This window comes from Sinocyclocheilus anshuiensis, unplaced genomic scaffold (assembly GCF_001515605.1).
Source record: "Sinocyclocheilus anshuiensis isolate Anshui unplaced genomic scaffold, SAMN03320099.WGS_v1.1 scaffold136, whole genome shotgun sequence".
NCBI classification, from domain to species: Eukaryota; Metazoa; Chordata; class Actinopteri; order Cypriniformes; family Cyprinidae; genus Sinocyclocheilus; species Sinocyclocheilus anshuiensis.
Window position 1 is genome coordinate 1,001,810 of NW_015554074.1, and position 18,842 is coordinate 1,020,651.

General features: G+C 38.3%; 2 protein-coding genes and 2 pseudogenes across 5 annotated transcripts in view; 2 read left to right on the top strand and 2 right to left on the bottom strand.

The window, feature by feature from the left end:
- Nucleotides 1-2,727, top strand: part of xpo4 (exportin 4) — a 49,443-nt gene extending 46,716 nt beyond the window's left edge. Inside the window, exons 22-23 of the mRNA XM_016460921.1 lie at nucleotides 1,793-1,885; nucleotides 1,991-2,727. Coding sequence (XP_016316407.1) covers nucleotides 1,793-1,885; nucleotides 1,991-2,188 — 291 coding nt within the window. The 3' untranslated portion in view covers nucleotides 2,189-2,727. The remainder of the gene's footprint in view (nucleotides 1-1,792; nucleotides 1,886-1,990) is intronic.
- Nucleotides 2,728-3,311: 584 nt separating this feature from the next.
- Nucleotides 3,312-5,697, top strand: LOC107668884 (protein-lysine N-methyltransferase n6amt2-like). 4 transcript variants are annotated; one of them, XM_016460925.1, is made up of 5 exons: nucleotides 3,312-3,476; nucleotides 3,584-3,740; nucleotides 3,851-3,933; nucleotides 4,976-5,265; nucleotides 5,389-5,697. In XM_016460925.1, the coding sequence occupies exons 2-5, from the start codon at nucleotides 3,594-3,596 to the stop codon at nucleotides 5,517-5,519; spliced, it is 651 nt and encodes a 216-aa protein (XP_016316411.1). In that variant the 5' UTR covers nucleotides 3,312-3,476; nucleotides 3,584-3,593; the 3' UTR covers nucleotides 5,520-5,697. The 4 variants fall into 4 exon arrangements, with proteins under 4 accessions (XP_016316411.1, XP_016316410.1, XP_016316409.1 ...); XM_016460924.1 differs by having other exon boundaries at nucleotides 3,312-3,453; nucleotides 3,566-3,740; XM_016460923.1 differs by having other exon boundaries at nucleotides 3,312-3,453.
- An 83-nt stretch (nucleotides 5,698-5,780) lies between these two features.
- LOC107668885 (interleukin-17D-like) lies at nucleotides 5,781-8,035 on the bottom strand (annotated as a pseudogene).
- A 205-nt stretch (nucleotides 8,036-8,240) lies between these two features.
- Nucleotides 8,241-18,839, bottom strand: LOC107668882 (intraflagellar transport protein 88 homolog; annotated as a pseudogene).
- Between the last annotated feature and the right edge of the window lie 3 nt (nucleotides 18,840-18,842).

Sequence of the window (18,842 nt, forward strand, 5' to 3'; positions counted from 1 at the left end):
CCAGTGGGGACATAATTACTGATTATAATGACTTATACTGTCTTTTTACACGTTGCGTTGCGTATCGCGCCGTGTAAACATAAAACCATGTCTGCATTTGTGATCGGAGAAACAACAAACTACAAGCCTACACTACACTGCTCAAAACTCGCATTTGAATCATCAGTGGCAAATGATTAAATATAAAAAAAACATACTTGCATGCTGAGAGTTAGAAGCGCCAGACTGTCCTTGCAAAGTTGGAACTGCCCCACTTTATAGAAACAGCCTTTGTGCCACAGACGCATTAGGCTACTGGTTCAGGAAACAATCCTCATCCTCCATAAAATGCGCTGCACACATCTGAATATTTGGGTTGAACTATTCTGGAACAGTGTTGTAAATACAACTTAACCACTGATTTCTAGTTGTGTCCTCTTTTGGAAGACCAAACTAAGTAGTTTCGCTTTCACAACGAAACACACAGCGCCTTCACGACATGGCAGCAGCTGCAACAGCGAGAATAAAAGTTACGCCTTCTTTCTTTGCTGAACATTTGGGCGGTGTTATGCAGATCTTCCCATATTGTGATGTAGATATGTGGGAGCGTGTTAAAATGAGGCGTTTTAGGTAGGCTTGGTTGACTCTTAACTTTTATAAAGAATATCTCTTTGGATTTGAGACTTTAGTCTTTGCAACTTTACAGATCTTCTTTATGCACCAAGAGCTTGTAACACTCCAAAGAGAAAGGAAAAATTGAAAGCGCATCATATGACCCCTTTAAAATGTGATTTTCTATTTTAATATATTATATTTCAAATAGAAATTTAGCAGTCATAACTCCGGAATCATTCTAATATGCTGATTTGGCACTCAAGAAACATTTATTTTATCAATCCTGAAAATGCGGCTTAATATTTTTGTGGAAACTGTGATGTATTTTCAGGATTCTTTGATTAATAGAAAGTTCAGCATTTTTTGAAAATTTAAAAATGTCTTTTACTGTCACTTTTGATCAATTAAATTGATCAAAGTGATCAATTGTTGATCAATTGATCAATCAAATTGCTGAATAAAAATAATTTCTTTCAAAAACAAAAATCTTACTGACCCCAAACTTTTGAACGGAGTGCATAATACAATGACAAAAGAGAACATTTAAATGCATCTCAGCATGAAAAGGTAAACACGTTTTACATCATATTTACTCAAAATTCACAAAAAAAAAAAAAGTTTTTCTTTTGACAAGGCTGTCAGTTATGGAGCCCATTTCCGCCACTGAATTAAAAAAAAAAAAAAAAAAAGGGTAATTGCGACCTCACAATTCTGACTTTTTTTTCTCAGAAAAATAACTGATTATGTTCTCAGAATTGCGAGTTTATATCTCACAATTCTGACTAGCTCGCAATTGTATGTTTATATCTTACAATTCTGAGACAAAAAGTCAGAATTGTGAGTTTGTATCACAATTCTGAGAAAAAAAGTTGCTAGATGTTCATTTGTAATTGCGAGAAAAAAGTCAGAATTGTGAGATTGTGTCGCAATGACCTTTTTTTATTTATTAAGTGTCGGAAACGGGCATCCATATTCAGTAGATATGAACTTGCATAAAAGGGATGACAAATATGTCAGTATTATTTCTTGTCAATTGATTAATTGAGAGCTATTGGCTGATGTCAGTGATCTCAGAATGGTCAAACGTGCTAATGTCACTAACCTTCATTGTAATATGTAATTGTCTGAGATTAATACACATGTATAAAATGTTGATTTAATAATGTAGATTTCTCTGTCACTCTCTCTTCCTGCATAGCTGGTGTTTGACATGCTTGTGCTCCAGAAGCACAACACTGAGATGACCGTAGCAGCTGGAGAAGCGCTCTATACACTAGTGTGCCTTCACCAGGTACGTTTTATGCTTACAATATGAATTTGAACTGAACGACATGCATGATCTTGTGATGCATTAGCGGTCGATGTGGTGTTTGATAAGTGATGGTGTTTGTCTCAGGCGGAGTATTCAGAGCTGGTGGAGACGCTGCTCTCCAATCAGAGGGACGCTGTGATCTACCAGCGGCTGGCAGACGCGTTTAACAGCCTCACTGCCAGCAGCACGCCTCCAACCATGGACCGCAAGCAGAAGGTGGCCTTCCTGAAGAGCCTGGAGGAGTTTGTTGCCAATGTGGGGGGGCTTCTGTGTGTCAAATAAGCCACTTCCTCCAGCAACTGTCCACAACAGCTTCTCCTCTCCACCCCTCTACCACTCAGAGAAGCCTTTCACCATGCCAAACCATGGAGATGCTGAGACGCCTCTGGGCATTCAGACAGAGAGCAGAGAGAGGCTGGCGAAGGCCGTGAGGGGACGGCCGGTCGTGATCGTCTCAGTCTGATCTGACCATTGTTTACTTTGCCACTGAGAGCTCCTCAGATGAACGTTTATGAAATGCAGAGGGGTAATCTTTCTGAAAACTGACCCCTTCCTTCCCCTTTTAGACACAAACACACAAGTCTTTTGCAGACGCTTCTCCTCGAGTGCCTTTGTATGTGGTTTCTCGCAGCTTGGATCCAGCTGTGTCTACAGCGACAAATAGAACCGTGTCGTACTGCTATCACGGTAACTAGGATTGTGAGCTGTGGTTGCCTTGATAACGAAAAAGCCTTTCCCAATGAAACTTTAATTGCAGGAAGGCCCTTTTGGAAAACCAAATCACTTTTGTGTTCAAGGTTGTATATATATTTTCAAAAAAGTGTTTAAAAGGACTGAAAGGTTTTTATAAGATTATAGTTGATGGAACTTTCTGATTATTATTTTTTTTATTGTTATACAACTTCACCAGGAGGACAAGGGGCTAGTTTGAATTTTTCTTTCTGATTGATTTGAATGATTGTAGTTTTACTGTTTGCCATTGTCATTTCGCCCTGATCGCAGCAGTATCACTGAAAGCGTTCTCGACAAAAATACAGGTCTGTTGAATTATGATGGACATTATTCACACAATCGTTTGATGTTCCCAGAGGTTTTGTTTTTCAAAAATAACTTAAAACAGTGTTCCACTTACACTAGCACGCACACACAAACTCAGAATTGTGGAACAGTCGACGTTGCTGTAGCAATAAAATACCAAAAATGATGATCCGAGGGATGTCAGCTGTTTTATTCGGGGCATTTGATAAGTCTTTATTTCCATTGTTCAAAGCACTAATTGTTATTTTGGAATGCCTGAAATGATCTGTAAAGTGTATATAAACTTGCTATAAAAAGTGAGTGGTCTTTCTTGGTCTATATTTTCAATATGATGTCTGTCTTAATTAAATATCTGGTCTGGAAATATGCGCGTGTTCGCGTTAGTACTTAGTGCGATTGTACTCGCTCGGCCACCGTACTGCAAACACGTGTGAAGCTGTTCTGTTCCTCTGTTGGACGTTTGTAAGTTACTGCTTAAATACACTGTAACGGCGTCGTTCATTGGTTAGGTAAGTGTAAGACTGGTTAAAACGTAAGTTACGTTTGTATTAAGTATGTTTTGCGACCGTTAGCATCATGTTTGAATGAGCGTTTAACGCGGAATGTTTACGCGTTCCCTAGAGTCACTTTGTTATGAAGATCTGTTATCATGAGTGACAGCGACGATGATGTGCCTCAACTCTCCGCCGCGACTCTCGCAGCGCTGCAAGAGTTTTACGCCGAGAGTGGAAGGACGGGACTGGAACAAAACTCCAAGACCGACAAGTTCTGCGTTGGTGCTGTAGAGGAAGACTGGGTACAGTACATGCATTAGAAGTGTCTTGCGTGGTGATTTGTTGACTATTTGTTATACACAAGTAGGCTATGTATCAGATCAGTAACCAGCTCGTGTGTTCGTGTGATCAGCGCATGAGTCAGTTCTGGTACAGTGAAGACACGGCTATACGGTTAGCAGAGGAAGTCATGCAGCAGGCTGGAGAACATGGGAGGTTGGTCTCTAGCGCCTTTAGCCAGATTTTACATTTGTGCAATTGTTTTGGCTTGTGTTGAACAGAAGGTCAGTAGTGATGGTTGTTCACTACCGTTGATTCGTTTAATTGCCTTTACCAGAGGTCAATACACCACCAGTAGGAGGCGACAACTGTGTGTGTGTGTGTGTGTGTGTGTGTGATTTTATTGTGCTGTGAGCGAAAACATTCACTCAACCAATTCATTAAAACACGTCGATCGTAGGCATGGAAAAACTCATTTATATGTAATTAACATTTACATGTAATTGTTCTTATATCTCATTGAGTGGGGAAATACTACTTATTTCATTCTTTTTGAGAAAAAAAAAACTTACCGACCCCAGTATAAATTACTGCTCCATTATATTGGAGCTTGACCTACAGGAGTCGCACAAGTGTTTTTTTGGATTCAAAACACCAAATTTAACTAAAGTGTGACTAGTTGTGCATCACTGATTGTGCTGTATATTGGTTAACTAAATGACAAAACATTTAAAATGTTAAATGTACTTCTATATACATATATTACCATTTAAAAGTTTGTGTTTTTTATGATTTTAAAAGAAGTGTCTTACAAATATTTTGACAATTTGAAATAGCTGTTTTCTATTTGAGTATAATTTACAAATTTTTGTTGATTTCTTTGATGGCAAAGCAGAATTTTCAGCAGTCATTACTCCAGTCTTTAGTGTCACGTGATCCTTCAGAAATCATCATAATGTGCTGATTTGGTGCTCAGGAAACATTTATCATCAATGTTGAAAACAGCTGTGCAAACCATGATACATTCTTGATGAACATAACATTCAAAAGAACGGCATTTATTTAAAATGGTAAAGACTTTTACATCGTTACAAAAAATTTCTCTCACTTTTTATCCATTTAATATATCCTTTCTGAATAAGTTTTCATTCTTTTTGAAAAAAATATTACTTTTTGAAAAAAAATATTACTGACCCCAATATATATTACTGCTCCGTTCTGTCCCCTCTCACTCCAATGTTTTTTTCTTGATTTGTAGGGTAGCTTGTATAAGTGCACCAAGTGTGTATCAGAAGCTGAAACAGTTGGAATCCACAAGGTCAGACAGTGTGTCTGCTGTTTTGCTGGAGTTTGACCGACGTTTCGCAGCATATGGAGATGAGTTTGTCTTTTATGATTACAACAACCCTCTGTGCCTGCCTGAGGGTCTGCTTCCTCAGAGCTTTGACATTGTCATCACAGACCCTCCGTATCTGTCTGAAGAGTGTCTCAGCAAGGTGCTCCTCACCATTAAATACCTCACTAAGGGTAAAATCCTGCTCTGCACAGGCAAGTGGAAATGTGTATATATATATATATATATATATATATATATATATAATGTTGCAGATTTTTTTAGAAGAACTCGTGTTTTATGTCTTGTTCATGTTCACCTTTGGCTTATTCTTATAGGAGCTATTATGGAGGAGCTTGCTGGGAAACTTGCGGATTTGAAGATATGCAGTTTTTTACCAAAACACAATCACAATCTGGCCAATGAGTTCCGCTGCTATGTTAACTATGAATCAAGCCTTCTCTCATGAAAAAGGCTTTCAATCTGACAACATTTGAACATTGTTTTTTCCTATTAAACATCAGCAGATGATTATTTGGAACAATAAATACTCTCACTCCAAGAGGTGCATAGCAGGATCCAGATATTACAGCGGAGGATTTGGCCCTTCATCAGAGATCTGCGATCAGTCTTTGATTATACTTTGGCTGACTTGCATTGTCAATTGCACACCCGGCTTTCCGGCATAAAATTGAAGCAAACAATCTCAGACAGTTTAACTTTGTTTCAATGCATAAAATGGGCTTGAAGTGAATGTTTGAAATGCATTTGTATATAATATACTATACACTAGACTTGTGCGATATCAGTGTTCTTGTTGTTTTAATAAAGTAATCATAGGAGGACTGACCCAAAGTCATGCTAAATATATGTCTTCTTGTAAATGATATCCTTATTTGCCTTTAACAGAAGCATTTCTAGTGTTTTTCTGTATACTTGAATACATCTGAACGGTATTTGGTTATCTAACACCATGATGCTTACTGGCTTTCTCAAAGTACTTTGGATTAGAAAATGTTTGTATTTTGGCACATCAAGTTTTCCTTTTGCTTGGCACTGCAGACTAGAATCTGCAGCTGTGAGAGCAAGTTCTGTCTCAAGTTTTCCTTTCACCAACTAAAAGAAAAAATGAAGGAAATAAGAAAACTGACACAGAAAAAGAAAATCTAAAATGGATCAGTTCAGTCCATTCGTTCTAAAGGTGCTGGAATTTTTAGACGATACTTTTCCCGCTTGGCTTGCCCTTCTGTGTTTTTCTGTCTTTTTCCAACAATGGCACAAAAGTACAACCCACGGCGATGGACACGTAGCTCTCCGTATAGGAATGACGGCCCCCGACGCACGAGCCGGTCCGGCGCAATATGACGGTCGGCATGAACACGAGTGCTGCGGAGGCGCTCACTTTCCTCCCCGTTCGGTCCGCTCAGGCATCCCTTACACAATCAGTACGCCTCCGGGAGATAGCGAGGGTACCTCGCTGGATCATGGGCGATTCTTGGATGATGAATAATGAAAAAAAGTTATTTTTTCTTGCAGACAAATAGGCGAGACATCAAATCTTATAGGATTGGAGTCGGGAACACACAATCCAACTGGTTCTTCTATCCACCTTTTTCTTGTCGTAAAAATGGGCGCGGCCATTTGTAAATTCTATGGGACTGGCTTCCGGTCTCATCTGCGTCCACTCCGTCCAGCTATTTTTAGCTGAACAAAACAGTTCGTTTTGCTGCTTTACATTGAAAGTTGGTGCGTCTTATATTATTTTAATGCATTATCTTAATTATGAACACACTGGTTTGTAGTGCAAACAGTTTTACCGTTTACTGCAAGTTGTTATTCTCCTCATTATTTACCTATAGCGGCTAATGAACCGGAAGTCTCACCCATAGGCTTACTTCCGCGTTGAAGAAAAAGGTGGATAGAACTGAATCATTTTCATGACCGAAACAAAATCGATTCCCGATTGAATGATTCTTAATCAAAACACGTGTGAATCGGGCGTTACGGTTATTGAATTAATCTGATTTTACCGAACCGTATGTTATTAGACTTCTTTAGCCATCTTTGACTCGAAATAACACAAAAAAAATTGTGGTAGCCGATATATTAAAGTCTTCTGATTTTTTTTGGTAGTTTTGACGTTATTGATTTAACGTACACACGAGTAGCCTATATTTTTATGATATGTTGTTGTTAACGTATGAATTATTAACATTTTTGTTTGTATTTTTAGGGTACAATTGCTGCATTGCATTCATGCCGCCTAGTCCAAAAAATCTTTCTAAATATTCCTTCCTCATAAGCACTAAATGGTTAACCTACTTGCTTAGTATTCCCATCCTAGTGGTCTTAGTTTTGGGGTCCTACCTGTACGGCCGGGGCGAGAGGCTGAGGAAGTTGACAGAGGTACGCGGTTTGTCGCGCGCTAGGCGAGACGCTGATTGACAGCTCAGATTCTGTCGCTCTGGAGGCGCGAGCTGCAGGGTGTGATGAAACGCGCTGAGAACCCCGACCAAGAGCCTCCCGAACATCTGCTCCAAAATCTCCTCCGGTAAGTCCAGACAGGAGCGAGTCCTCGGTGCTCTCCTGGACACCTTAAGTCCCCGTTCACCAGGCGCGCTGCCGCAACACCACAGCAACACCAACACAAGCGTCGACGCAAACCGACCGAGCATTTCCGATTACACCGTCTAAACGCGCTTTACTGCCAGGAAGGGATCGCTGGAAAAGATGATAAAGTAAATCTCTGGAGAGCTCTTTAACCGACCTACAGAAGCAACATCAGTTGTTGCATAAAGCAGCTCATCCGCCCGTCCCGTAAATGCGCTCATGATACTTGACTCCAGATATTGGGCGGACTGTTTGATACTTAATAATACTCATGCTCTGCTTGAGCTGATGTGAAAAATTCACTTTTATGATTTCCCCCCCCTCGAATGTTCTGTATTCCTTTAAGATATTTAAGAGATTGAATCATTAGATACCAAAGAAAAGTCTATACTGTACTTTAATAATTGACACTTACATCTTTACCATCATTGTATGCAGATAGTACAAAAGTTGATGCATTTACAATGCACAAAATGAATGAAATAAATAATTTGGAATAAACTGTATTATCCCTAAATGTATTATGTATTATTACAAAATATAGTAAAGCATAATGAAATGAGATATAAGATGCCTGGAAAATAATTCGTATTTTAGGACTACTAAAAATACAGTACTAAAAAATACAGATAAATTTAGTGTCTTGACATATATCAGATATTCCACTTAATTGATATCCATTGCACACATCACTCAGGCAGCAAGTCATCTCCCAGCTCTTCATCAGCAAACTCATCTTCCTCAGTGCGTTTTCTTGCTGCAGTTTTCGGTCTCTGCATTTGAGGCCCCAAAGGATCGACATACGAAGCATCTAAAATGATGAATGCAATGGAAGCAATGTATTTTAATAAGCACAGACCAGGGCAGAAGCTTGCTTTCCTTCACATGAAAGAGAAAACTATTAAAGCTATTAAATAAACCAGCCAGAAAAAAGGTAAGATGATTACAGAAATGTAATAATAATTTTATCATCATACATTTAACACTTAACAGTGGGTTTTATCCAAGCAACTTATATTGAACTCAAAGTGGACAACTGATCAGTTCACACATTCCCTGAGGATTGAACCTTGGTATTGCTAGTGGCATGCCCTACTGTTTGTGTACTGAAAACATCAGTATTCTACCACAAATTTAATCTACTAGATTGTTTATCAGTCACAAATGATGATTGATGTTATTTCTTACCTATTTCCTGCTGAGTGCTGGCCTCATACGGCTCATTGGACCCTGGAAGAGTTTTCAGTTTAACGCTAAGCCTCTTACCCTTGGCGCTGGTGCCATGGTTGCTCTGTCCACTGTCTGAGAAAACACATCCAAAAGAGCCAGCGTTGAACTTGAAAACATCTCTGGAGTGAGAGTTATTTTACAGTAGTGTCTGGTCAGATTCTACAAAAGAGAAAAAAAGGAAAATGCATTCGCATTTGACTTGCCACCATCAACAATGTAAGCCATGCTTAGACGCTACAACAAAACAAATGTTAGCGAATGCTGATAAACAAAACAAAAAGCATGACAAACAACGGTTCCAGCTTGCACTTGAAGCAACGTCTATGTGACACTAGAATCCTAATTAAAGTGAGTTCACTCTGCAACCATATGACTTGCATTATGGAAAGCATTTGTGTTGCATAAAGACAACGGCACACAGCTGCATTTCACATCCTGGCTGTGACGACAAGAACAGAGAGCCGAGGGGCAGATGTGAGACCGGAGTTTCGCAGGCAGGTAATTTATATTTAACCGTCCCAACGACAAAACACAAAGGCATTAAAATGAAAAACGTATTGCTGACATACAGTAGTTTATCCTATCATGTACATCTGACTGAGGAATCAAGCCAGAATCAAAATAGATATTTATCACATATAAAACTAAAAGCTAAATAAACACTGCCTCTGAATACTTCTATTGTTCGTATTCATAAAAACATCTTTAATGTTATATCAGTTTATGCATCCAAATGGCCAAGTAACAGTAACGAGAGTACAGCGAGATCAAGCGCTCTGATACTGGGATACTGTTCAGGAGTGTACTTGTGAAATATTTCACTGGTTTATTTGCACTCAGTGCTTTGCAAACAGAAAGAAGGTGCTGGAAACACTCTATCAGATGGTGAGAGCGGGATATTCCCTGGAAACAGTGGTTTTGGCAGATAGGGCTTTCACAGTTTGCTCTATTGTGCTGTGACTGAATTTATGTCCTTGGACGCTGTATCATTACAGGGAACTACAGGCATTAAAAACAACATTTTGACATATGGACTGGGCAATGGGTTTGAAGTTTTCCATGAAGCTTGCAGCTATGATTTTTTGTGTTTAATCATCTAGAGCAGGGTTCCTCAAATCTTGCCCTGGAGGGCCAATGCGGGTTTAGCTCCAACCCTAATCAAACTCACCTACCTGTGATTTTCTAATGACCCTGAAGACATTGATTAGCATGCTCAGGTGTGTTTGATTAGGGTTAGAGCTAAACTGTGCAGGAAAGTGGATCCCTGATCTAGAGGATTGATCATCTAAACGGCACAGTGTAATACAGTACATACCTCTGCCCTGCTCCAGCACAGGACTATACTTAGCTTCTGAGCGAGAAACTGCAGAGAAAAGAAAGGAAAGAGAAGAAGACAGAACTCTGAAGAGACAGTGGAAAGGCTAGACAGAGAGCCGAGAGCTGAGGCTTTCAAATTAGGTTGTGCTATACAAAAATGAAGATTGTTTGTGAATAAAGTGGTAAACAGTATTATGTGTTGTTGAGTTTAGTTATGACTGCCGGGCAGAATGTGAGGAATGAATGGCATCCGTAACAAAGCTGACTAATGGGTGCAGTAGCAGCAGTGTTTTCTTGAGCAGAATGCAATGGCATGCTTGTTTTATAGTTGCACAGGAGGAGTGTGTGAGCTCTTCCTCTAATGTATTTCTGTAGTGTGTGTAGTCATACCACTGGCTCTCAGAGGAGGGGTATTGATGGGGCTTGAGCTGCTCCCTTTCAGGTGCACAGCCATGAACAGAATAATAGAGTTTAAAGAGAATAACAGATTACTAACAAAATGAAGATGAGGTTTACAATATAAAGTGAAAGAGAATGCAGATCAGGAAAAGAAAATGCTTTCTGGGAAGGAGAAATTCAGTTCTGTCCCATTACTGTCCCAATATGATTGTGATTATATGCTGTGTCTGAATGGCTGTACAAAAATTATACTACTCTTGAGAAGTTTGAGGTCAGACTTTTTTTTTTTATTCAGCAATGATTCATTAAATTGATCAAAAGTGGCAATATAGTTTATAATGTTACAAAACACTTAAATGCTGTTTTATGAAACTTTCTATTCATCAAAGAATCCTGGGAAAAATGTATCAGGTTTTTCCTCAAAAATAGTAAGAAGCACAACTGTTTTTTTTAGTTTTTAATAAAACGGTTTTGATAAAAAAATATATATGAATACAGCCTTGGTAAACTTAAAGAGACTTCTTTCAAAAACATGAAAAATTCTTACTGACCCCAAACTTCTAAATGGATGGATGCCCTTTACTTATTTTCTTATTTTCCACAGTGGTAAGAATTATGACTACATTCAATTTATGAAGAACCCAAACCAAATCCATTATAAAACCAACCACTTTCATATTAAAGTAGATTCCTCTTATTTCTGCTCTATTCTACCGAGGCAGGGAATGATCATACCACTGGGCTTCTTGGGGTTTGAGCCGCTTCCTAATGTGTTAGGAGATGCGAAAAGAAAGTGTTGGAAGAAGAGAGCAGTGAGATGCAGAAAGAGACTGATGTTTGAAAATGAATGTGCTGCATGACCTTTGAACCCAGCGCTGCCTGAAGCTGATAACTGGACATCACCTGACAAGAGAGCCACATCTGATGTCCCAGAAGAGAAATCAAGAACGAAAATAATATTTTTAATAAAATAAAATAACAATATTACTACACTATAAATTAAAACAAAGCATAAACCAAAGGTCTAAAGGGAAGTTGTTGGATTAAAATCTCTAAATCTTGTCTAAGACACATGCACTCTCTTTTTGAAATATCACATCACAGGGCTAGCAGTCTCCACTAAGCTCGTCCACCTGGATTCACTATATTAGGGGAAATTACACTCATACCACTGGGTTTCTTAGGGAGAGTGTGTGTAAGGTTTGAAGTATTTCCTGTTTACCAACAGAGGCAGATTACAGATTGAGGTCGATGGAAAAAGTAAAGTAGAAGCATGTATTCAGTTAATGACTAGTATTTCATTTGAAACGTTATCGATGAGGTTCAGTTAAAACTGTCCACTCACCACTGCCAGCGCTGCCTTCCCTGCGGCCCCGAGCACTGCTGTCCCTCCCAGATCTCACCCTCTGTGTGTGTCAATAACAGAATGCTGTCAAATATTCTACAGCTCTATTCTTTGAGGTATAGCTTCAAATATTTCATATACAGACCAACAAACAATTTCCAGAAGAAATCCAGGTAATCTCTCTGTCTCTTGTTCTAAATTCTAAACTTTGAAACTCTCCACACTTGGTTGAAAGATCCCTCTAAACAGATTTATGTGTTTTTGTTCACTCCTCACTTCCACTCAACTATTTGCACATATGTATTTGTACATATTCACCTATTTTTATTTACATTGTATATAAATAATAAGGACAATTGTAAAAGGAGAAACACAATGTTTATTTTTATTCTGCTATTGAAGAGTTGCTAAATGCTTTTTCGTTGGCCCTTTTAACAAAGACAATAAAGATCTATTCTCTTCTGAAGCAAAAGAGGCCAGCATATAAACAGCATGAGAGAAATCAGTGTACCTGCTCTCTGATCTCCTTCATTTTTTTCAACTTTCTTGAGTTTGGTGGCATAATCCTGCACCTCTTTTAGTCCCATATCTGTGCACAGCCTGACCAGGAAGCGTAGACCTGCCCGACAGAAAATGACATGAGACTCAGAGCCTCTAGAAGGGTACAGAAAATTAAAAATAACTGAAAAAATAAAAACTGAAAATAACTGCTGAACACATCACATTCAACATTTTCAGGAAATTTCCGATGAATGTCCTTGTAGGTCTCAAGTGCCTTCTGATAATTCCCTGAAAACAAATGAAAAATATAAATCATGATTGTGAAGGCACTGAGATGACAGCATATGGTTAAATGTATTATTATTGTCAAGTTCATACCGCTTCTTCTATAACAGCTAGCCACCATCAGCTGCCACTTCACCTGTGTCGGTCTGAAATTCATGAAGTTATTTAAAAAAATATCCAGATACATGCAGAATATTCATGATAAATTCATATAATATTTAGTAACTTACTGAATGAGGGTAGCTCTCTCAAAGTACTGAATAGCTTTTTCACAGAACTGGGTGTCGATGTAATATGCTCCCAACCGTTCAATGACACTAATGTTTGAGGGAAAATACCTGTATGACTGAAATAAACAACACATTCATTATTTTAAATGCTACCTCTGTCAATTCTCCTTCTTTGAGTAACTTGAATACCCAAAAATATCCACTAAAATTTTAACTGCAATAGTTCTTTGGGGTTTTTTTTACCTCATAATAGTACTGGAAGGCCTGTGACTTGTCTCCTTCATTATCATAAAGGTCTCCCAGTTTGACCAGCACCTGGGCATCTGTGGGGGTCACACTGGTGAGCTGCATCAGCCATTCAATGGCCTGGTGAGGGTCCTCCAACATCTCATATCTAAAGCCACTTAGGGAATATGACTCTTACCAAGCAAATGAACTTTAACTTACCATACTTACTGTATCCATTCTATTTCCTGGCAACTGAAATTATGAAGACCATCACAGAGCATTTTTATTTAATCTAAATTTTGATTACTGACATTTAAAGGAAGGATACAGATTAGCCAGCTGGTACGTGACCTGAGCACTGTTTCTGAGGATAGCATGCAGTTTAAGGAAGCAGTCCAGGGCTTCCTCCAGTCTACCCAGCCTTTTATAGGTCAACCCTGCAGGAGGATACAGAGATTTCTGCTTTAAAATTGCTTAAATTATTAATATACAGTCTTGGTCTCAGCTGAAACATTTCAAATGTAGAAATGTTAAAGCACAAATTTATGTAAATCTCATGTGATGTAACCCTTAGGATGTCAAGTTTGTGATAGCAGACCTAAGTTATAGAGAGCTTCAGTGCAAGATGAGTCATTACGAAGAGCCTCCTTATAAAACTCTGCTGCTTTCTCATAGTCCTCCTTCACAAACTCTGTGTTGCCTTTGTTCACTAGGGCAGCAGGGTTGTAGCGGTCGGCGCTCATGGCCAGCTCAGCATAGCGGTCAGCCTGGTCAAAATCCTTTTCCTGGAGAAAACACAGAAATAGACAGATGGAAGCAAAAAAAACAAGAGCATGTCTGTGAGAACCTTATTAACACAAGCTCTTTGAGGTCAATGCTTTATAGCGATGTACTCACCAAAAAGTAAAGAAAAGAAAGATTAGTGGCAGCAGCACTTTTTACCCGACTGTCCTTCTTCTCAAACATCTATAGCGTCTCGACTGCCTGGAAACAAAATTGATTAGGCATATTTATAGTGACTTAAAGGAAATTGGTAATGTAGATAGATGCTTCACTATCATATCATTGAATAATACCTAAATACACTTTAAGTTACATCACATTACATTTGCTGCTACATGAAATGAGAGAAACAATGCAACAGAATGCAATATCAGCACACATATACACAAGGTCTACAGCAGAAAGACCCCCACACACACACACGTTCTCCAACAACACAAACATACCTCAGCCTCAATAGTCATGCAGATGGACAGGCAAGAAAACAAAATAAAATGGACCACTGAATGTGGAAAGTGTTATAAGACAGAAACAAGGGTTCCACACAGATATAGAGCAATATGGCTCTGTTCTGTGGTAATATATCAAAAGCAACATAATTTGAGTGTGTCTCCAGGGACCCATCTACCTGTTTGAAGTCCCTCTGTCTCAAGTATGTAATAGCTTTATTGATCTCCAAGTCATTTGCAAGCTCCACATATTGTGAACCCTTCACCATGTCCACACACCTGAAAAAGTACCAAATTAAGCTTTAGGACAAACTCTATGGATGGTTTACTTTAGTCTATTAGAAATGGTCTTAACTAATAATAATGAACTATAATTAATTATTTAAAATAAATAATACATAAATATTGTTAATGGAATGGCATGGACAAGTCTTGCGCTTTAACGCCCTCTTGTGGAATACACACACTACCACTTACAAGTTTAGGCTAAGTAAGATTGTTTTTTTAATGTTTTGGAAATAAGTCTCTTCTGCTCACTAAGACTACATTTTAAACAAAAATATAATAAAACAGTAATATTGTAAAATATTATTACAATGTAAAAAAACGGTTTTCTATTTTAAACATTTAAAAAATGTCATTTATTCTTATGATGGAAAAGCTGAATATTCAGCAGCCATTACTCCAGTCTTCAGTCGCCCAGCAATTCTTCAGAAATATTTTTAAATATGCTAATTTGCTGCTCAAGAAACATTTAGCATCAGCACGATTCTCTGATGGAAACATTCAAAAGAAGAGCATTTATTTTAACAGAAATATTTTGTAGCATTTTGTCTTTTTTTTTAACAATTTAATGCATCCTTCCTGAATAAAATTTTTTTTTTTTTTTGGAAAAAAAAATGTTCTGACCCCAAACTTATTAAAAGTAGTATAAATAACTCGCCAGTCAAAGCCAGCAGCAAATGACGACTCTATGGCTGGAGCAATAAGCTTGGCTGAGGTCATAATATATTTTTCTGCAAGCGCTTTCCTAGAAAGAAAAGCAAAACAAAAATACTGAAAATAATTTGGAGAATAATAAATGCAAAGCTTAAGAATTATAGATCCAACAGAACGTTCAATACATTATAATACCTCTCCCTTTCCATTTGGTGAAGCTTATCATTCTTTATAGACTCAATCACCATGTTTGCATGAGGGTCATCCTAAAATAAAAATAAAAAAATCCATGAAGAATAAGACATAATTCAGTTCAAATATATGACTAACAAGGAATTATGCACTCACATTTGGAGGGATATACTTGTCATCATCATCAATACCGAGGGGCACACAAATGAGTTTCTGAAAAGCTTTCTTCATCCTCTCCCGGTCTCCGATGGCATAGTAACACAGGATGAGGCTGAAGCCCGTCTTAATATTGGGGCTCTCGCTCATGATGTACTCAAAGGATGTGATGGCATCTGAGTACTGACCCATATGTATGAACACAACTCCAATGTTCTGCATTATCTTGATCCTATACAATAAGAGATCTTTACGTGTTGAAAAATCACATCAAATTACCCAAGACCTGCATAAACTGAATGGTGCAAAACAATTATGCAGTTCACACAACACATGCAACTACAAGTACTGACCTCATTGCATTGTGGGCATTTGAGATCTGATCCAAAGCCATGCGGTAAAATTGGATGGCCTTTGTGTAGTTCTTTTGCTTGAAATAGATATTTGCCATGTTCACTTTCAGTCGTCCTATAGTAGGGTAAGCAGTTACACAAAACCTGATGTTAGAAACACACTTGAATCAAAGAGGAGTGAATCTGAGATATTTTAAAACACATTTGAAATTTGCTCACCGGCATTATTGAACATTTTGTTCTTCACAATGACTTGGTAAGTGTTCAAGGCCTCAGTGTACATGTCATTATTGGCATATTGGTTTGCTAAATTAAACAGCACCCGAACAAAGCATGAAAGAGTCATGTGAATTTTCAGTTTTCAGTCAAGAAATGGATTTTACATGGAGCAATGCACTCACAGAGTAGGTCAGGTCCAGATTGATGTGGTCTGCAGTGCCTGTTTGTTCTCTCTGTCTCACCAAAGCCCTCTCCTTCCTGCCAGCCTCCTTGGCTTTCTCTAAAAACTGTTGAAAAAAGCTAATTTAGCATACAAAAGACAATTCTTTAAAATCACTTAGCAGTTATAAAGCTATACCTACCAGCTGAAGATCCCCACGAGCATGAGCAAGACAGCTCTCCTCTATCAAATCATTCACCTTCTTTTCGAGGATCTTTATCTTCTCCTCTGGACTAAACAAGAAAATAATTTAAAACCAAAAAGCTGTCCATCTCTAAGTAAAACTAAAGACGTAAAGTAGGATCTAGTAAACAAAATCTAGTTGTCAATGGCTTCTCAAGCACTATGAAAGCAGAGGGATGCATACGTGTCTTCATTCTTTGTCTCTAATGGAGGGTCTGGTCCTTTTGATTGCCCCAGGGGATCAAACACTGAGCCTGGAAATTCAAACAATTAAAATGAAGGAAATTGTCATATTTTTCAGCAACTCGGGAGGTAAAATGTATGAATCAATATCATTATGAAGCAGTTAAGTATATTTCAAGTAAAATGTGTCTGAACAGCACATGTGCAAGTGGGTTTCATGTGTGAAAGCACCTCTAGCTATAGATGAAGAATATCCTGCTGCTCGCACTGCAGTCATGGGACGAGCCGCACCGTCCTGTACAACACACAAAAACATAGAAGATTAATACAATTTCACTGCATATGACAAAGGACAAATAAACAAGAGATTTGTCCCACCTGAACAGCTCCAGTCATAGGCCTTCCCATAGCAGTGCCAACAGGCATCCGAGACTAGATATTAACATCAGATATATAAAGAGAAAAAAGGAAAACAAATAGCATCAATTTACTACCAACATCTGACAAATAGCTTCACAATCCCTCATTAAAACATGAAACGAATCCAATACAGTCAACAAGAAATGTGCTTGTTATGTTTGACCGTCCTGATTCTGACCGTATAATCTCTCACCTCTTGGAGACCTTCACCTTTCCTGCCCTGACAGCTGTCTTCCTGATTATAAGACATTGCACATGCTATCATTCTAACGTAAGCTTTTGAATTTTCAGTCAGAAATGTAGTAGTGTAAATCCATATGCTTTACTTACCCCATAAGCTGTTCCAATCGGTCGTCCTCCAATTGCAGTGCCCGGATATTTTGCAGTCATCTAAAAACATTTAATAAATTAATTTAGTGTTTATTACTGGTGTGCTTGACATTCTAGATTAATCAGCAGATACAATACAACTTACTGGTGGTCTTCTGCCATGACTAGTCCTGACTGCCTGCTGAAAGTCCACATCGTTGTGAAGGTCCTGCAGGGACAGGAACATAATGATATTTAACATTTAACACCATCATCCCAAACCTCCTCCTGCCCAAACTATCTCAGCTCTCCGTGCCCATCTCCGTCTGTCAGTGGATCAACAGCTTCCTGACAGACAGGCAGCAGCTAGTGAGGCTGGGAAAATACACATCCAGCACCCGTACATACCTGGCAATAAAGCTCATTCTGATTCTGATTCTGATTCTGCTGCATAAAAGCAAATTATGACATTCAATAAATGCATGTCTAAGGTGCACGTATTTGTGCACCTCCGAGTCAAAAGTCGGATTGTAATCATTGTAGCCAGTATACAAATCCTCCTCCTCTTCCTCTGGGACAAGATGCACGTTCTCCATCTGAAATAATAAAACAAAAACAAAACTCATGCAAGTCTTTTGATGTGAATGCTACATTTGTCAATATTTTTAATAAATAGGCTAATTAAAGGCTAATGCATTTTTCAGGCAACAATGGACAGTGGGAACATCTATAAAACAAGAAAGAAAAGAAGCTATTCTTATAACTTTAGGTATTATTTTTAATAAATATGCGAGTTAAAAAAATAATTTTCTAACAGCACAGTTCACATGTCTAGTTCGCGACCATACCACGTATCTCGTATACAATTTAACTGCCAACATCTAAGGTTTGTAAATTACGATAGTTTTACTTACCTGGTTAACAGAGCAGTTTGCTTACCAAAGAAAAGTGCAAATTAATAGCCGTATTAAACTGAAATATCCCGAAAACCATGTATGTAACGTTAGCCCAACAGCAGCTAACGTTACAGCTCGTTAACGTTACGCTCATCAACACGTCGGTTGCTAGGATACAGAGACGTCGTTCTGTCAAATCATGCTACCCATCAAAATATGCTGTGTTTCGCTATTGGTTGACATTAATTATATTTGTGTCTTTGTTTTCTCTCTCTTTGCTTTATTATATGTATTTGTATGTAATTCCTTGACAATGTTCTTATGTTATTGAGCATTAATAAAAAT